We start from the raw sequence: 18,711 nt of genomic DNA on the forward strand, positions 1-18,711 counted from the left end.
AATATATTGTGCTATATGACTTCGGACACGGCGAGACAAAAGATTTACATTAGAGCGGAGCGTTTTTCCAATTAGCATTCCACTTACCGCTGTCACCTCACCATAAACTCTTTGATTAATCGTTTTTGAAGAATAACACTTGCAGCAGCTGGACATTATTAAAAACCATTTTGTCGAGATTTACTTACAGAATTATTTGCAAAATACAACCAAATTTATGTAATATTTTTTAAATTTGTTTCAAATTATTATATAATATTCGAAGTTGATTTACCTATTTAAAAGAGATCCAAAAATACGTTTTAACATACTTTAAGGATTAAGGTTAACATGATTTCGGAGGTGTTCAATTTACGATCCAGTTGCAGTAATAAGCAGCAAAGTTGAATTATTTATGGGCATGCGACAGCTTAAACGTATGATCATTGCTTTGGGTTGAGCTGTAGCGCAATTTATTCATCCCTTGAACACGGTAGACCGACGACAAATGCGGTGCGCAATAAATTGGCCTTCGAGTTTGCACTTTGCTTTGGAAAAGGGAAGAAAAACAAGGACCTCGAATCCACATAGAATTTCAGATGCATCGGATTATTCGTACGCATTCTTCGCGCAGAGATTTATGTTTGGAAACGGGTTTAATTGGTGAAAGGAAATGCGAAATGCAATCATGTCGAAAATTCTGTTTTCTGATATGATTGAAAATCCCTCAATTTCGTGCATCGATTTTCAAGAAGGAAGCGAAGCGCACTGCGCCCTATGAATATATCTTATTTGCAAGCAATAACAACCGGGCAAAGAAAGCTCAGATTCTAGAGAAAAAATCTTGATCAATACTCATGCAAATAATAATGATGAACGTAGTTTGCGGCGGATGAAGCTGTGTGTTGCATTATCCTCTGCGAACCGGAAACCTTTTCAATTAGGTAGAGTATGTGCATGCGGAGAGGCTAAATTTAATAAAATCGAGTGGATTCGACGGGTAATGAACGCAGGCTCTTGTTTTAGTTTCGTTTTGAATATCGGAGCTACCGTGAATTATGCAAAAAAATTGAATTTATAAGCTTGTGCGAATGCAGTTTCATCAATTTGTACGGGTTCTCGCGAATAAAACCCCAATAATATTGTTCGATTTTGCATTTAATTTAATGAATTTACTATTAAATAATCGCGTTCAGCAGTTTGAAATATTGCAATATTTTATATATAGATTTAAAATAATGGTGTTTACCTTGCATGTATCCGTGGTCTGTAGGTGGAAGATGGGATCCGCACGGTGGAGCGCTGAACGCGCTGGATGGACACCCATGGCCTCGTCTCCCCAACGGTGACATTTGGCTGTGCGGCGGAAGATGATGGTGACCTAGAGGAACGCCGGATGAAGACGTTCCAGCCGGTGGCTGCATGTTGGAGAGCGCGTCCAAAGGGGTGTAGGATTTCGAAGGGGGTGTTTCAATGTTTGTCTGTAAGTGCAATGAAGACATGCAATTGAAAAATAATATACACTACGTTTGCATAAATCTTATCGATTGAAGTAAAGAAAATTTAATTTTCAGAAAATAATATTGTAGTGACGAAAGGTGGTAAAATTTAAAATATTGAATAATTATTAGAATATATTGTTACTTCCTATGAACTTAACTATTTTTACATACTTCTCATACTACTGTATTATGAAATTCAAGTTTTCGCGGGTTTCCTTGTTTGCTATTTAATTTTGATAGTTATTAAACTAATTTGCTATGTTTAGTGAAGTCAAAGTTTTGGTAATTCTCATCCTCCCTCTGTAAACTTGTGCTATGATTGTATACAATGTTTGAGAACTGTTTGAACCAGTGAATGCATGAATATTCATTCGCATTATGTGGTTGTAGCCTGAAGCGAGCAAAAATGAAGGGAAAGAAAGGTAATAATTACGTTTTCCTGGGTGGTCGTGCTACTGGAAGATTGCAGGATGGTCTCGGTTGCAACCGCAGTGGCGGCCGTCTGCGTGTGGCTCGTCGCTGAGATGCGGTACTGCATTCCGGCGATGCTGCAGTATCCCTCGTGATGGGTAGATCTGGTGGTGCTGTTCACGTAGACCCCGGTGATGGTCACGTCGGTGTCCTGGTTGAGAATGACGGAAACCTTCTTGTTCGGCGTTGCTCGAACCTCGATGATCTCCTCCTTCTTAACGTCGCTCTCGTACGTCGTCCTCTTTCTGGTGCGAACACCTTCGTCGCTGTTGTACTCCTCCGACGTCTCCGAATCAGTTTCAGAGTCGGAGTAACCGCCGAAACCGCGTTTCTCCACCGAATAACTCGCCGCAAGGATGGCCGACGCATTCAAACTGGCCATCCTCTTCCTCACAACCATATCCTTCAAGTCCATTATCAGCTCGGTGCGTTTACGCTTCTTCACTGGTTTCTTTTCCTCGCGTTTCACTTCCTCGATCTCATCCGCATCCTCATCCTTTTCTGCAAGCTCTTCCTTCTCCTTTTCTTTCTCTTTAGCCTTCTCCCTCGCTTTTTCTCTGTTTTTCTCCTTTTCTTTGTTCTTTTCTCTTTCTTTGATCCTTTCCTTCTCAGGTTCGTATTCTGCTTCGCTAAAATCCTCACTGGATGAGGTGGTGTCGTGCATGTCCCACATTTTACCGACCGCTCGTAAACCTGGAACGCATCGCAACGTCCTCGTTGAAGCTTCGTTTTCCGTTTTAATAAGAGGCGGAGATGGCGATGGGGAGCTTCGTTTTACAACAGTCTCCGGTTTTATGTCCATCTGATCCAAGAGATGCGAACGAGATTCGTTTTCGTACAAACAGTGCACCTTCGCTAAAGCGTTCAGTGAGGCCACTCTGTGCCGTTTCGGACCATTCCAAAAATTGTACAGCTTCATTTTGCGTTGTTCGTTGACTTTGCTTTTAGTATTGTATTTGGCTTTCGCCTTTTTCACTACCACCTGCGTTTTCTTTGGCTCTTCCTTGGGGGGTTGCTCCTCTTCAACGCTCGGTGACGATTCCTTCTCCTTCTTGATAGGCTTCACGATTTTTACAGGTTTCTTGAGTGGTTGCCGCTTCAAGATCTTGTGCTTGATTATGGTCTTTGGCTTCACGTTGCTGACAGCTCGAGTTTTCATCGGTTCCACTTTGCTTGGTCTCAGCTTCAGCCGCTTGCTCTCCTCAATTTTCTTGACTTTCTTCTCAGGTACAGCTTTCTTATCCTTGGACTTGACTGGTTTAACTTTTGTAACTTTCGGCGGCGGAACCTTCTTGACAACTCTTGTAGCCCTCTTGGTAACCGTAACCTTTGGAAGATCCTTCTTGACCACGAGCTTTTTCCGTGGTAGCACCTTCTTGACTACCTCCAATTTTCTGACAGGCAAGTTTCGTAACCTGGGTCTTCCTGGAGAAGCTTTTTTCTTTTTGGCATTGGCGGCCACTTTCTTGGTGGTCGGTGATTCTGATTTTGAAGATCCTGGCTTGGCTTTTATGACCGAGGAGATCGTTTCAGAAATCGAGGCCTCCATTTCCTTAGTAAGATTAATTTTTTTCTTCTTCACCGCTAATTGGGACGCTTTCATTTTCACACCTTTTACCGGCTTCTTTTCTGCCGTCTTCTGGGAGCGCATTTCTGCGGCCCCCTCAGCTTATTACTTCCGCACGTCCCTGCTTTGTATATATCTGGTGGTTGTTATTATTGTTGTTCTTCGTTCGGTGTTTATCTGGTTCTGCACATGGCGCACGTCCGGCTGATAAGCCCTAAATACACTTTTGCGTCCGAGCCAGTGACTTTCTGTTGCTTTATCCTCAACGTGCTCGGGACAGCCTATTGGAACCTGCGCCTTCAGGTTCGGTGCGAGAATCTAACCCCGTGCATCGATTTACCCCTCTATAATGCTAAGAACCCTCGGCTGCGACATCGCAAATTGATAGTCCAGTGGAGCGAATCGCTCTGTACCATTAATATATATAGACGATTTACTTAAGAACCACTACTACTACTATTACTAAACTTCACTCGAACGATGGAGCATCTCCGACGGAATGTCCAGCATATCTGGAAACCACCGAGAGCCCGCGACGGCCAGACGAAGACGACGGCTATTGTTTACCTTTCATCGCCGATGTCACGCAACGCAAGGCTCTCTCTGTTCGCTTATCCGAATTGTTTTTTTAGGCTAGGGCACTCGGGTGATTCCCACCGTTCGACCGTTTGGATCCCCGCTCGACAGTTCGGACGATCGCGAACCAATTCCGTACACTATCGACAATTAATTCGTCAAATTCCACACACACGACTTTACGCAAAAAAAAAAGAACTCCCCGCCCTAAATACGTACACTCTGACAGGCCACCATTTTACAGCTGTTGGTTGGTGTGTCGAACTCAAACACTGAAACATACACATCTCTCCTTCGGCACGTTCTACCATCTATTGCTAGCGCACGCACAACACTGCTCACCTCACCAGAAACATTACAATCATCTACAAGACATAGGCAACCAAACCTTCATTATTGCATCACAGTACACCTACATATTACATTATTTTCTGAATTATTCTTTTAAAATGTTTCCACAATGAAATATGACGTCAATATCTTGATTGTTATCAATTATAAGTAAATAAAAAATACGTATTATTTCAATTTTTAATTATTTTATTTCAAATTATCTTCAAGTAATCTTGTCTTCATTACTTAACATATATATAATTTTCAATAGATTAATTATTAATTCTTTCAAAATTGTCTTATATTTAATAAATCTTTTACTGAAATATATTTTTTTTTTAAATTATTCTACGTCCATGTCATAACTACTAGTCAACAAATGTAACGTTGATTTAAACTTATAACTAAAATTATAAGGTTTTTTAAAAATTGTCCTCTTAATTCAAATTAAGTAGATTTATTAATGACTCAATGATGATATAATTGTCATTATATTTCTACTTTACACTCAATAGATTTATTTGAAAATTGTCTTTCTTTGTGGAATTGTATCTTTTTCAATTTATATATATGTAATCAAAATATGTCATTAAATAAATCGAAAATGTTTTCTTATATTCCATATTTTTTTTCTTCCCATTGTAATATATAGATTTATAAATACAATTTGCATCTAGTGATTTCAACAAATTCGAATTATCTATTTTATATTCTAAATGATAAATAATTGGAGCGTATAACAATTCAAACATATACAAAAACGTCGAGTGCCGAATAATATACGAGCGCAATAAATTCGACTGATAAAGCAACAAGTATTTTAGCTATGAATGCATTAAACCCTTCGCCAAATTATACGTTTGCGGGGTTGATTTGTGGTTACGATGCGGTCGACTCATTTCCTCCTCTTTTGAAAGTATTACAATCGCATTCTAAAAAAAAGGTGCGAACTCGACCCGAATAAATACAGGTGCTAAAGAAATATATCACCGCAGAATGGAGGAGTGTAACTTATTTTACGACGATGTTGTAACATCATTAGGTTTATTGACCTGCACAGGTATTCGCAACCCTAAAGGTGTTTTCATAATACAGACAGGTGTGAGAATCCAATTAAATACTATATAATTTACATTTTATTTGCTAATAAAGAAACAACAATAATTTATTTTAAGAAATTAATTTGATAACAAAAAATATAATTAATAAATACGATATTTTATATACAATAAATAAATATTAATGACAAATTCAACTACAGGAATACTCGTACTATTTAAATCCGTTTAATGGAGGACTTTAAAACCGCGCTAACTGTGTATAGAACAAAAAATATGATTTATATATACAAAAATAATATTGTGTACTCTTTTTTGTTAGAATTTGAATTTTTCAAACCAAACTACATATAATCCGCACTACATAAGGTAATGATGTATTCATCAATTAAATGTTACTAAAAATTAATAATATTTATCATCAGTACAGTAAAACCTATTTTCGTGCGGTAGATGTGAACCGCATAAAAGAAATCGCACAAAAAAAAATATTCGAAATTTTCATAAATTCATACACATAACAAATAACTTTGTATAATATGTTACAAAAACTTTTTTATGCGATGGACAGAGACCGCATAAAAAATCGCACTTAGAAAGTACGTCATAGATTTATGAAATACATAAGAAAGTGTATCCAAACAAAATAGATAATTAAATTACACATGGACCCATTTTAAAAACATTTAATTTCTCATTGTACATATGGAGATATTTTCAAAATGCACATACATAATTCATTGCTACTCGTGTTAATCTAAAACGCACATCTTCTTGTGATGAATTGGTTCAAAACGGACTAACAGAATCGTTTGAGCGGGCTGTACATATGCACACTGATAGAAAACTTTGTAATGGTGTTAACGCAGTTGGAATTGATTGGATTTCATATACCGCATAAAAAAATCGCACAAAAATAAAATTGCATAAAAAGAACCGCACAACAACAGGTTCTATTCTACTCTACTATTCAAAAACTAGCAATAAATCAATTACCAATCTGGGAAATGTAATCAATAATGCAAATTATTTAACTATTAATGGAACAGTGGAAATAGTTTAGTTGTATCAAACAATAATTGATACTATTACAATATTTCCTATCTTCAGTTAACAAGTTAATGTTTCAGGTTAACGACCATCCTGCTCCATTTAACAGCTCGAACTCGTTATATAAATCAAAGCAGAATCGTTTCCACTTTAATTAGTATTTTCTGAAGCAACGGAGAGCGCAAAGAAAAAATGCCAATTACAAAAGTAGTACGTTGTTGTTAGCGGTGTGATTTGCGGTGGCGCACGTCGTCAAATATGTGTTGCGTAACAATTTGTTTTTAACCGCACGAATGTTGACTGCTTTGATCCGAATCGAATGCGCATCATACGTTGCCGACGTGATAGAACATGCAATATTCATGTTAAGAACAACAACGTTCGAAAACGGCGCTCGGAATTTGCGAATTTCGAATACGTGAAAAACATAAGTTATTCGATGATTTGATTAACAAATTTGATTTCGTTTACATCACTCGAATATCATGGAACATTTCAATAATATTATATTGAATTATCATTTTAAGAAAACAAATGAAATTGAAAATTTCATTCAATTTTATAAAAAAAAAAAAAATTGGTGTGATTATGAAAATTTGTTAAATATGTTTTTTTAGGTTAGGTTAAGTAATTGTATACAGGTTAGTTGAGGTTAGGAATCTTATACTACTGGGACAACGTACTATAGTTTTGTAAAAATTAGGTCAGATTGTTGTAGTTAGGTACGGTTATGGATCCAATAAATCAATCAACGTCTAATATATCTCATTGTATTTTGTAAATATTTCATATTCAAATAATTGGAAAATTGAGTTGATAAAAAGTGTTACAAAAAACTATCTACTTTAATTATTTTTTCGACCTTAAATGACATCCAGTAATTTTCTATGATTTGTGCGCATTTTAATTAACAAATTAATTTCTCTTACGTCACTTGATTATCGCTTAACATTCCGATCTTAAAATTCTATTGAATTAATATTTGAAGAAAGAAAAAAAAATGGTTCAGTTTTACAAGTTTTTTTTTTCGACGTAATGCAATAAATTCAAGGATACTATACTAATTAAAAAAACAAACTCTTGAAATACCTTATTTCTATCTCTTTCTGGGACATTAAATGTATAGTTACATTTTTTTTATAGAGGAAACATTTGATATATACTAAAACGTTCTAATTTTAAACTCAGCAATAAGAAATGTAATATATTTATGGTATTCAAGGAAATGTGTTTATTTTATAATCAAAATCAAATTATATTCAACAACGCGTTTTAATTAAAATTGTATAAAAAAACTTAATTGAAACTGAATTTGCGCTTTCCAAAAATAAATATTATATTTTATTTATTAAAACACTTTAAACAACAAAAAAACTCGTAGAAAGTTTCTTTTCGTTAATAATTACAATTTCAGTTTCCAATCAATGACTGCATCATTTCACTTTGTCCTTAATCGGAAAACGCGTTTTATTTTGACCTCAAAAGTGGATCAATAGTTTGTTCAGCGATTCGTTCGATTTCTGATAAGAAACCGGGAAGAAGGATTGCATGGAATTTGCATATTTCTAAATATTGGATGGTTTGTGGAGCGACTGTGAGCAACTGTATTAGGTACAAGGCTACGAATGTGTATTGTAAATCGCAGCAGTCGACGTTTGTACAGTGTGTTTTTTTTTTGCACAACATCCTCAGCGTTTTCTATAAAGAGGATGAGAACCTTTAAGACAGAATAACAAAACACGAAATGGGAACTATGATGTGCGCTAAATATTCATAATTTCAGTCGATTTAAGGTTGTCTGAGTTATAGAGCGTTGTCATTGAATTTTTCTAATGCTTATGGAATTTGAATATTAAACTGTCACTTAAAAAGTATTCACAATTAATATTTGATGTATTTAGAAAAGTAATTATAAGTTTCTCAACCTTTATATAATTGTACAGATGTCATTTTGCAACAAATTAAAAATTTAACACGACCCATATGTTGAAAACCGCTGATTTATATAAAAGCAGAAATATCGATTGAATAGGAGATAAATATGGTCCCGTTTTGGTAGCAGAAAATTAATGTTTCTAGTGGAAACGGTAATGGTTTTGCATTAAACGGTAAATGAGGAAGTACCATTCATCATTGTTAATATAAATCGATATTCCATTTACAGTGTTTGATTCCGTTCAAAAGTACTTAGCAATATCGAACTACAATCGAAATCAATCTATTCCATTGTTGCAAAATATCTAAGTTAGTTACGACTATGCTGAAATTAATTGTAATTTCAATTAGTTCTGCTCTCTAAATCATTTATTAAAATTACTGTTTAATGAATATTACTAAATACGAATCTGCAATGCAAAACTTCTCCACATCAATGAAGACATAATATTAACTTTCATCTCGTGAATGTTTCCTCTTTATTAGATTACTTTGCACTAGGATATTGTGCAGATGCGTTCGAGTATATAAAAATATATTCGATGCAGTTAGTTCAAGGATTCGAGGATCCATAAAGATCCCAAGTGTTTTCTGTTCTTCTTAAATCGAGCGCATCCTTTAATGCGTTTGGAACAAATGACGGACACCATTCTTCGGTTCACCTTTTCCCCAGGAAATCGTTAACGTTCTCGAATAGCGACTGCAGGATTCTATTTACCTGATGGCTCATTCGTGTTACGCGGAAGGAGCCGGAACAGAACAAAAAACATATCCTCCGCAGAGCTGCACTTACCGTAAATGTAAATGAGCTTTTAAAGGTATTGGAATGGCGCAATTACGTTCTGCAGATACGACCCGTTCCTCGCCTGGTTTATTCCCCGTGAAACGAATGATCCGCTAGATCCACAAGCGCAAACCGATAACCGTTGATTTATCTTATATAATAATTGTTTGCTCAGATTATGGAAATGCGGACAGTTATCTACTGTTTATTTGAAATGTCACACGTTCCCTTCTTTCATTAAGTAATTAATTATTTATTGTATATATTTATAATTGATATTTGATTTAATTACTACCTTAATGTTATGTAGAGGTAAGGCTCGTTTCATAACGATAAAAAAATATAGTAAAGTGATATTGTTTTACATTTTTTCATTGTCTTTGAGTTCGTATTATTGGGTTAGGTTGTTTAAGGATTTGACGTTTAAGTTTGTAAAGGGTATAACGTTTAGGTTAGGTTAGTGTTAAAGACAAAACTATACAATTAGTACAAGATTCGTAACATTAAGTAACATATGTAGTTAGGTTAGATGAAGTTAGAGTAGTTGAAATGAATTAATAAAGAGAACCAAAGAACTTTAATTTAGGTTAGGTTTTGTAAGATCCTTTTAGTTAGGTCAGTTGATTTTAGGTTAATTGAAATTAATAAAGAAAAGTAACCAAATATCCTAACTTGAATTTAGGTCAAATTAAGTCAGTGCTTGTTGAGATTAGGTCATATTACTGGTAAAGTAATATAGTCTAGTTGAGGATAAGTAGGATTATTTTATGTTACTTTTCAATAAAATCTATTAGTTTTTAACTGTTAACGTATTTCTATACAGGTTTTATTTATTTTGAAATATATACAGGGTGTCCCAAAAAATTATGTACACTATACTACATGAAATGAAACTTTTACTCCTAACGCAGATGTTCAGAATTATTACCATTCTAGAAAACACAATGTTGATAACAGTTTGCTATTGATTCATATTTCATTTCATGTTTCTTTGGTCCATATCATCTCCATTGATAGCATGTACCAATATTGGATCTTTTTTGAATTGCTAATGCCAATCTCACAAACTGTTTGTCTTTTTTGATGTTTTGGAATAACTTTTCAGTACTCTTTCTTGTCTGCTGAAGCTCTTTGATGTTCTTGGTTCTTCCAATTATAAATCATGTTGGTAAATCTGCCTTGAACTCTCTGTATTATTGTCTTTGTCAATCTGCTACATTTTCTTACTTCCAATAATATTTTAAAATAAGTTAATCTTCAATAAATAGCATCCTGAAAAGAGAAAAAATGAAAGAAAATCAAAAAATTATGACCTGTTAAACAGCGAAAATATTTTTTTTACACTATAATATTATTCAAATAATTTGAAAATTGATTCAAATAGAAATATTGCGTGAGTTATTAAAAAGTGTTACAAGAAAGTATCTAGTTTAAATTAATATTTGGAATTTAAATCACATCCAGTTATTTTCGTGCGTGCGTCACTGTGAATCTGAACTAAGTGAAATCGGAATTAGATTAAGCGCTAATTAATTAAGCGTTTTTTTTAAATTTTCACTGGTAAAGTTAATTCGTTATCGACTCTGTCATTCTTCACACTTTCTACACGATTTTCGTTTTCATGTTTCTTTTTTATTTTATTCGTCTCGCGCGAAACGAAAATAATTGCGATAGAAAGTGATCGTTATTGAGTTATCCTTTCACGGTTAGTGGTCGTTTGTATTTTTGTTGCTTTGACTGAAAACGCTGTAAATTTCTACCCAAGATAAATACATTTCTATTGCATTGAAATAAATATCAAGTTTGAAAGTGAATGCTGCACGTTATGGTAATTGAATATACAAATTTTGAGATGAAGAAATCTTTAAAATTGAAGAGTCGAGATTTCTAAAATTTCCACTGAAGAAAACTGTGTGTGTGTATGCAAACGGCTTGGAACGTCGGACAAAGAATGTTGATTGGGACTAGGTGTGTATGCTGTTGCTGTTGTTGTTCAACAGCGACGACCTCACAAGAGCAAGCTCTTGCACCTGTCTCTTTCTATTTGCTGAAGAAGTGTTGAGAGCGTGAGGAGGATGGAAGATAATAACGCCGCGAGGAAGGAAAGTTGTGCTGGCAGTCGCTAGTTCTTTCTTTCTACCATCGGTAAAAATACTCGTTACGACGGCTGCTGCAACTCGATCTTTGAACGCGTGCTCCTTCCACTCTAATGGAGGAATTTGTTTTTACACCATGATATAATCCTATACGCATACTCAATCATCAACACTTTGCTATGAGTTACGTAATGTTGCTTTAACGGTTTTCATCTTTTTTTCCTATTAAACATGCATACCGATGTGCCATTTTTTTGTATCGATTTTGTGTTAATAGTATTCAGTTATGAGACTTATGAGGCTTTGAGTCATCAAAACCTACGCATTTTAACTTATTTGTGATCTTTTTAAATCATCTCCAATAATAATAATATCTTACACTTATATTATAAGTGTTTTATAGATAAAGATAATATTGAAGTAACAAGTTTTCATATTTTTTTTGATAACTAAGCTAAGTTTCTTATATGATGACAGTTCACGTCAATACAAAATAAATATTAATATATCCAGCAATACTTCAAACCGGCTTCAATCAGTGCAGATTCACTATAGTGAAAACAAAATAGATTGTAAGTAAGCAAAATTAAAATAAATTCTATAAAATTGGTACACAAAATTAATAAATTAATTAATACAGTTTGGGAACAACTTGCAACATATTTTGATTAAAATGGAAAGAGATTTGCATAACACTTTCACCACTCCTGATGCATATATCCATTATATACCATTCAGTTTTATGTCAGAACTAAGTGCATTTTATCAGGTTATATTTGGTTTACTGGTGTACCATTTAGTTCTCTAATGCAGTGTTTCCCAAACTTTCGACATCTGTGTACACTTTAATAACGATCGATATATATATATTTATTTTACCATTTTTAATATATAAACAAAATAGTAATAAACAAAAATAAAATTTATTCATAAAAAATAAATAAAACGTATATTATAAATGATTCATTATAATCAATGAGGAAGATGAAATTATTTATGTTGAGACGACAGATCATCATAATTTTAACCTGTGATGCGGTTCCACATCCAAAAGCTTTGTCCTTTCGTTAAATCTTGTGTTGTATTAATGTTGATATTATCCATTCAATATATTTGTTAATCGGTTTAGAATATCCCTTCGAGATAGCCAACGAAGATCGGTACGAAAAAGAAGCTGAGTATTAGTACTTACCATATCTTCACGCATTTGAAAAGAAAGAACCGTCTTCAATGTTGTAATTGACCTTTGGGACAACATTCTGAATTCTTCAACAAGTCCTTCATTAATTCCGACAATACTTTTTGAATCAATTTTGTTCTCTTGCATACATTTATTCATAACATTAAAGATATCTTGTATGACCTGATAAAGGCTGACAAAATAAAAATACATCAAGACATATTTCTTGATCTTTTTTGTATCTCACATATAATTTTATAATATTTATAAAATTTGCAATAACTGTCGATTCATCGACTTGTAATGTATAATAACGACTTTAAGAATTATTTTTTTTATGTCGTGTAATTTTATTTACAATCTGTACATCAATGTGAACATTGAGTAAATTTAAGATCGCGGTTGACATTAGGTAGGTAATCTTTCCCGGTGGATAGTTACCATTATGATGATTTTTAATTTTTAGGTTGGCTATCGTCTTGTAGGTTAACTTCAGTAGTATATTGATGCTCTGCGATTCCACTATTTCCTTTTACTGTGAATCTGCTGCTATTCTTAACACTGTCATTGTCCATCTGTGATGAACGATGGACCTATTGCTGCAAGCACCGTGAGGGCTCACAAAGGGCCTGGCTTGACCAGGATTTGATCCTGTGACCACTGGCACGTGGGATTAAGGGATTAGCATAGAGTTTACGATTGCGGCCACACGATTTTTGTTTTATTATCATATTTATTTTCTATAGTAAATACTGTTGGTGGACAATATCATAAAAAGTGAGTGATTTTTTTAAACAATGTGCTCTAAATGTTTCGCAGATTATCATTTTTAAAATTTGTTTCTATCATTTACAACAGAAATATTTAATATTTTTTGAAGGAAGGCTTTGTATAAGACTGGAGGTACACTTAAAGGTCCACTCACATCCTTGATGATGTGATAGTTTTGACTTACAAAATTTGATTAAATTTAAATTTGATAATAGTTCTACCATTTCTCCATCTCTACTATTTCTACCTTTTATAGCATTGTTTATGATGTTTTTTTTATCGTTTTATAATTTACATTGTACAACTGTTTCTAATATTTATTTATTATTTAGAGAAAACAGTAAAATGAATACTTATTATGTTATTAAGAAACAGTTTTTTTTTTATAATTTTCTAATACACAAGTAATTATTTTTAAACAAAAAATATTTACTTATTACAAAATGTTTTATTGTAAAGTACCAAAAACTTTATCGTACAATAACCTGAGCTATTTAAATTCTAATGGGAACCATACACCGGTTAGAACAAAGGCTATAAATACGATTTCGAGAAGCATCCAAATGCGTTCGCGGGAACGGTATTTTGTGGATGTTGTACTCTTGAAGAAAACCGATACGGGTTTGGCGGAGTGGAAAAACTGGAATCGTTTTACGAATATGCGCGTGTGTGGCGATGGACAACCTACGTCCTTTAACAGCTAAATAAATTTTTCCGCACGTAATTGACACACTTTACTGACCCATTGGACACCTAGCATCCATCCATCGCGTTCGTCCCACACATGGTCTACCAAATACGTTCCGAGGCTTTACCGTTCTTCCTCCTCCAAACAATATTCCTTTTTGTTTACATATAAGTTGGACCCTTCTTGCATTCATATACACAATAAATCCGATGACCCAGAAACCACTCCCACATAGAGGATTTCAATGGGATTTTGCTTTCGTTTTGTTCGCACGATAAGATGACATAAATATGTTTAATAATCCGCCTCGCACAGAAGAACAATCGCACCGTTTTCATAACATTTCAATTCACTTTAGTAACATACACATTTAATCAAATAGTTTTAATCTAAACACACTTATTATAAATACAATAACAACGTGCATTACCAAATCGACATATTAACTTCAATAAATTTCAACGAAAGTATGAAGAAGCTTCAATAAACATCGATTCGTTTAACTTTCCTTTTTTTAAACGCTACTACTTTTTAACGCTATTCATTAATTACATTAATAACTAGAATTTCGCAATAAAACACCTTTAACTATAGATGCATCCAATCCATAAAAGATGCAATTAAATAACACAATGCACGCAGTTGATTAACACATCCACGTTCGGAAATTTACAAATTCCGAATGTGAAATCGCTTGTTTAAATACATTTGAATGGTCGCAACACAACAATATTGGATTCAGTCTCAATAATCCAATAATAACACTTTCATTCCAATATTTCCATTGCAACAATATTTATTTATTACATTATTATGTTTAAAATGTTCACATTGTTACAAAAAAAAACAACAATTTTAACCTATTAAATGTTCAATTTTGCTTCTAATATACAATCATAAATTAATAATGATTGCATGTCTTACAAAAGTTATCATTTTCCAGGAAGTCCTATGCGTTTAGAAAACTTTCCCGCATTTCCACTTCCTCGCATTTCTTTGATAATTACGGATTTGGATGGATTTCCTTACCAACTTTCCTTGTGTGTATAACAAATTAAACGCAATTTCGTTTATAGAAAAGACGAAATCTGTTTCACTTCCTATCAGGAAAACCAACAGAAAAAATGTTTTATATGAAAGTCAATAAATAGGTTGTTTGTTTCTCAGTGAAATTTATGCATATTTATAAAAGTGATTTTATTCTCTTTGTTTTTAATAATAATAATTAACGTTTTCATTTAGGCTGCAAACATTCCTAGAATAAAATGATGAAATAATTTCTACATAATTTCTAGTTATTTATATGAATACTGCGAACACTGTTTCATTAAACTAATTGAAAGCACACAAAACCTAATATATAGAAATAAATGAGCTTATTTAATTGCAATTTCATTAGTTGAATTATGATACAATTGTATACAATTTTAAAACATTCCTATTTTTACTTCAAACAAATCTGCATTATTAAATGTAGTTGAAATTGCTTTGAAGAATTCAAAGAAAAATGAACGATGCCTCAATTGAGTTTTTTTCGTTATGATTTATTGATGAGGAGTTTATTGATTTAAGTTTATTTTCGTGTTTTTCTGATGATCCAATAACAAAAAAAGTAGTTTCACTAAGCCAATTGAAAGCAGAATAAACCGAATACAGGTATCCCCCGACTTACGAACTAATTCCGTTCCAAAGGGTTGTTCGTAAGTGGGGGAATTTAAAAAATTTCAAAATATACTTTTCTTACCACACTTTCCGTATTACTGACTGCATAAATTTGAAAAAATAGATTGAAATAAAGAAAATACTTACTAACAAAGACTTTTCAATGTAGACATCATAATTATTTAATAAAAAACGATAAAAGAAACAAATGCAACAAAACAGATAGTACATCTTTCAAAAATATTATATTTTATTAGAGAAATTATCAATTTTTGTTTGGACAGTTAATTTTTTTATCACTATATATCTCTCTGTAACAAGTTAGAGCTTTTCGAATTTTGTTCGTAAGTCCGAGAGTTCGTAAGTCGAAGGATACTTGTATATAGGAATGAGCTTATTAGAAATTGTTGTTTTAATTATAACACAATTTGCTGAATTACTAACATCAAACAACTTGTACTTAATTTAAAATTTTCAAACAAATCTGCATTATTTAATGCAGTTGAAATTGCCTCGAAGAATTCAAATAGAACTAAATCGATGTCTCAACTGAGTTTTGATGTGAATTATTGATGAGGAAATCTCGCAGAAGTTTAATGATTTAAGCGAACTTCTTTGTATGTTTTGTGTTCCAATAATAACAAACAAAAACGCAGTTTTCTTTAACAAATATTTGCGTAACTGTATTCTTTATTCGAGCGCACTTGAATTGTTTGTTTATTAATCATCGTATTTACTAACTTTATGATTCATCGAATGTTTTACAAGCAGATGCATTCAGAGTAGATTGCATTTTAATGTGCGTTAATGTTTGGAAAAACGTTGTTAATAATATGTTTCCATTTAATACTTGATATATATTAAAATATTCGCTTTTTCAATATACAATTTTTATTTAAATTTATTGACAAGAAAGTAATTTCTATCAATGTTATGATTTATCCTTCTGTCTTTTGAAAGAGTTTATTTGAGAAGCCAAATTGCGTAATTTTATTTGCAACATTTTCCACATAATTAACTTTTTATTTCCGAGAAGCCAAGAAAGCTGCTAAAGTCCACTGTTGCTTTCGCCAATACGAAAAACACAAATTATACCTATTTCCACTACGTTTTTCTTTCTTCTTTCTGGTATTGCTTCTTCTCTGAATAGGAAAAGTATGTGGTAAGTATACGTTGCTCCACACATCTTTTGATGTCTCAAATTTGTCCCATTTGCACAGATAAAAACGCAATTGTTTTTTTTATCTTGCTAGATTGTGACAACGCTTAATTATTTAACAATATTCTCACGGAGGAACAGAAAAAGCATATCAATGAACAAAAATATATAGAAACTATATATCAATCTTTATTGTTAAGTAATTTACATTTCCAGCTATAAGACTCAGTGTAAATTGTACATCGCTAAAAAAATTAATCATATAAGAAGTAATCCATATACAAATAAACATAATAATACCAAAAATTATTATTGCATTCACTTTAACTCCACATTTCTGGAGATTTTTCAGATATTTACTCAATCTAGATGTTTACTGTCAACAACAAATATAACTGGAGAAAGCAATCAAAGGGTCAAATCCAAAACATATGTAAATCCTCACATCTTTGGCAACGCGTGGAAAATTATTGAAACTTTGACTTGAACCATCAAATTACTATTTATTTCGAAGTTTGCAAAACACTTTGAATGGTAAAACTTTCACTAATTTTTTTTTGATAAGGGCAAGCAGTTTTATGTGCACGGAATCATGAAATTGACAGAAAGATGGAAAACATATAATTGATATTTATTGTATACAAAAAAAATTTATTTCACACTAAAAAACGAAATTATTTTCTTTATATAAACATAACTGCGTTTGGGTACTATTATAATAACTGTAAGTAATATTTTTTCTAAAAAAATAAATAAAACTAGTTTGTTGAATAATTCTTAGTAAATGTTACAATACTTTCATAAGAAACTATAATAAAAACATAAATACATAAGATTCCACATCCGCATTAACGATATTAATAAACTATATTTTTCGCCAATAATTTGTTGAATTTTTTTGAAATAAATTTGTTTATATTGCTAATTAATTTTAAGTAACAATCAAATATAAAATTGAACCAAAACTATAATTAATTTAATGGTTTATTTTTTTACTTTTATATGTTTTATTTAAAAAGTTCAATACAAGTGAATTTTATAATTATATTACATTAAAGTATCCTTGGCAACAATTTCAGACTTTATATCACTTAACAACCTTGGACCAAATTAAATTCGATTTAAGAGGAAAATACTCTGCAGACGATATATATTTTTTGGGAAAAAAAACTTGGTCGATATGAAAATCGATATCCTTGAATTGTAAATTACATAATTTGCTTATCAAAGCTGTTGTTGTTTATAAATTTGTGTTTGTTTTTAAGTTGAAGGAGAATACAAGTAAATCTTGTGTTAAGTTAGAATACTTCATTTTGGCATGACTTTTATGGGCTGTAGCCAAAGAAAAAACACAACTAACCAAAACTAGGGTTAATTTATGTTAATTAGGTTGCTTCCAAACAGTGTTACTTGGTGAGACAACACACTGTGTTAGTCGATAGCCCTCAGACAGTTTTAGTCGAGGGCCCTCAAACAATGTTAGCTCGGGACCCCCAAAACTATATAGTGGTTATTTGAGTATGATGGCGTTTTTACAGCAGTTTTATTGAAAGAAATATGACCATAAACATATATTTTTTATCTTGCTTTGATTTAGATGTTTAAGTATAAAACAGGTAAATTTTGTGTTGTAGTACAAAATGTTTGTTTGTTTTCGTAGTGGTTTTTGATGAATGAAGTAGGTAGGAATTAGGTAAAGAGTGGGCTGTTTCTTTCTATTATTATTGCTGTTGTGCTTTACCGTGGATGGGTCGTTGATGTTTTGGGTGTCGGATACGAAGAAGTATGTAAACGTCACGTTGAAAAGCATCTGGTTGGGTCCATTTACCTTTTGATTCTCATTCGAAAAGAAGGTAAATAAAGTGCAGGCAGGCGATGGAGGAGGAGAGCTTCGCATTCC

General features: G+C 32.7%; 1 protein-coding gene across 2 annotated transcripts in view; it reads right to left on the reverse strand.

The window, feature by feature from the left end:
- Positions 1-4,405, reverse strand: part of LOC108568055 (bromodomain-containing protein 4) — a 112,466-nt gene extending 108,061 nt beyond the window's left edge. For both annotated transcript variants that reach the window (XM_017928935.1, XM_017928934.1), the window contains exons 1-2: positions 1,915-4,405; positions 1,229-1,460 (exon numbers count right to left, since the gene is read on the reverse strand). In XM_017928935.1, coding sequence (XP_017784424.1) covers positions 1,229-1,460; positions 1,915-3,603 — 1,921 coding nt within the window. In that variant the 5' untranslated portion in view covers positions 3,604-4,405. The remainder of the gene's footprint in view (positions 1-1,228; positions 1,461-1,914) is intronic.
- Positions 4,406-18,711: the final 14,306 nt, after the last annotated feature.

The sequence above is a fragment of the Nicrophorus vespilloides genome, unplaced genomic scaffold (assembly GCF_001412225.1).
Source record: "Nicrophorus vespilloides isolate i.1.1-1 unplaced genomic scaffold, Nicve_v1.0, whole genome shotgun sequence".
Classification (NCBI taxonomy): Eukaryota; Metazoa; Arthropoda; class Insecta; order Coleoptera; family Silphidae; genus Nicrophorus; species Nicrophorus vespilloides.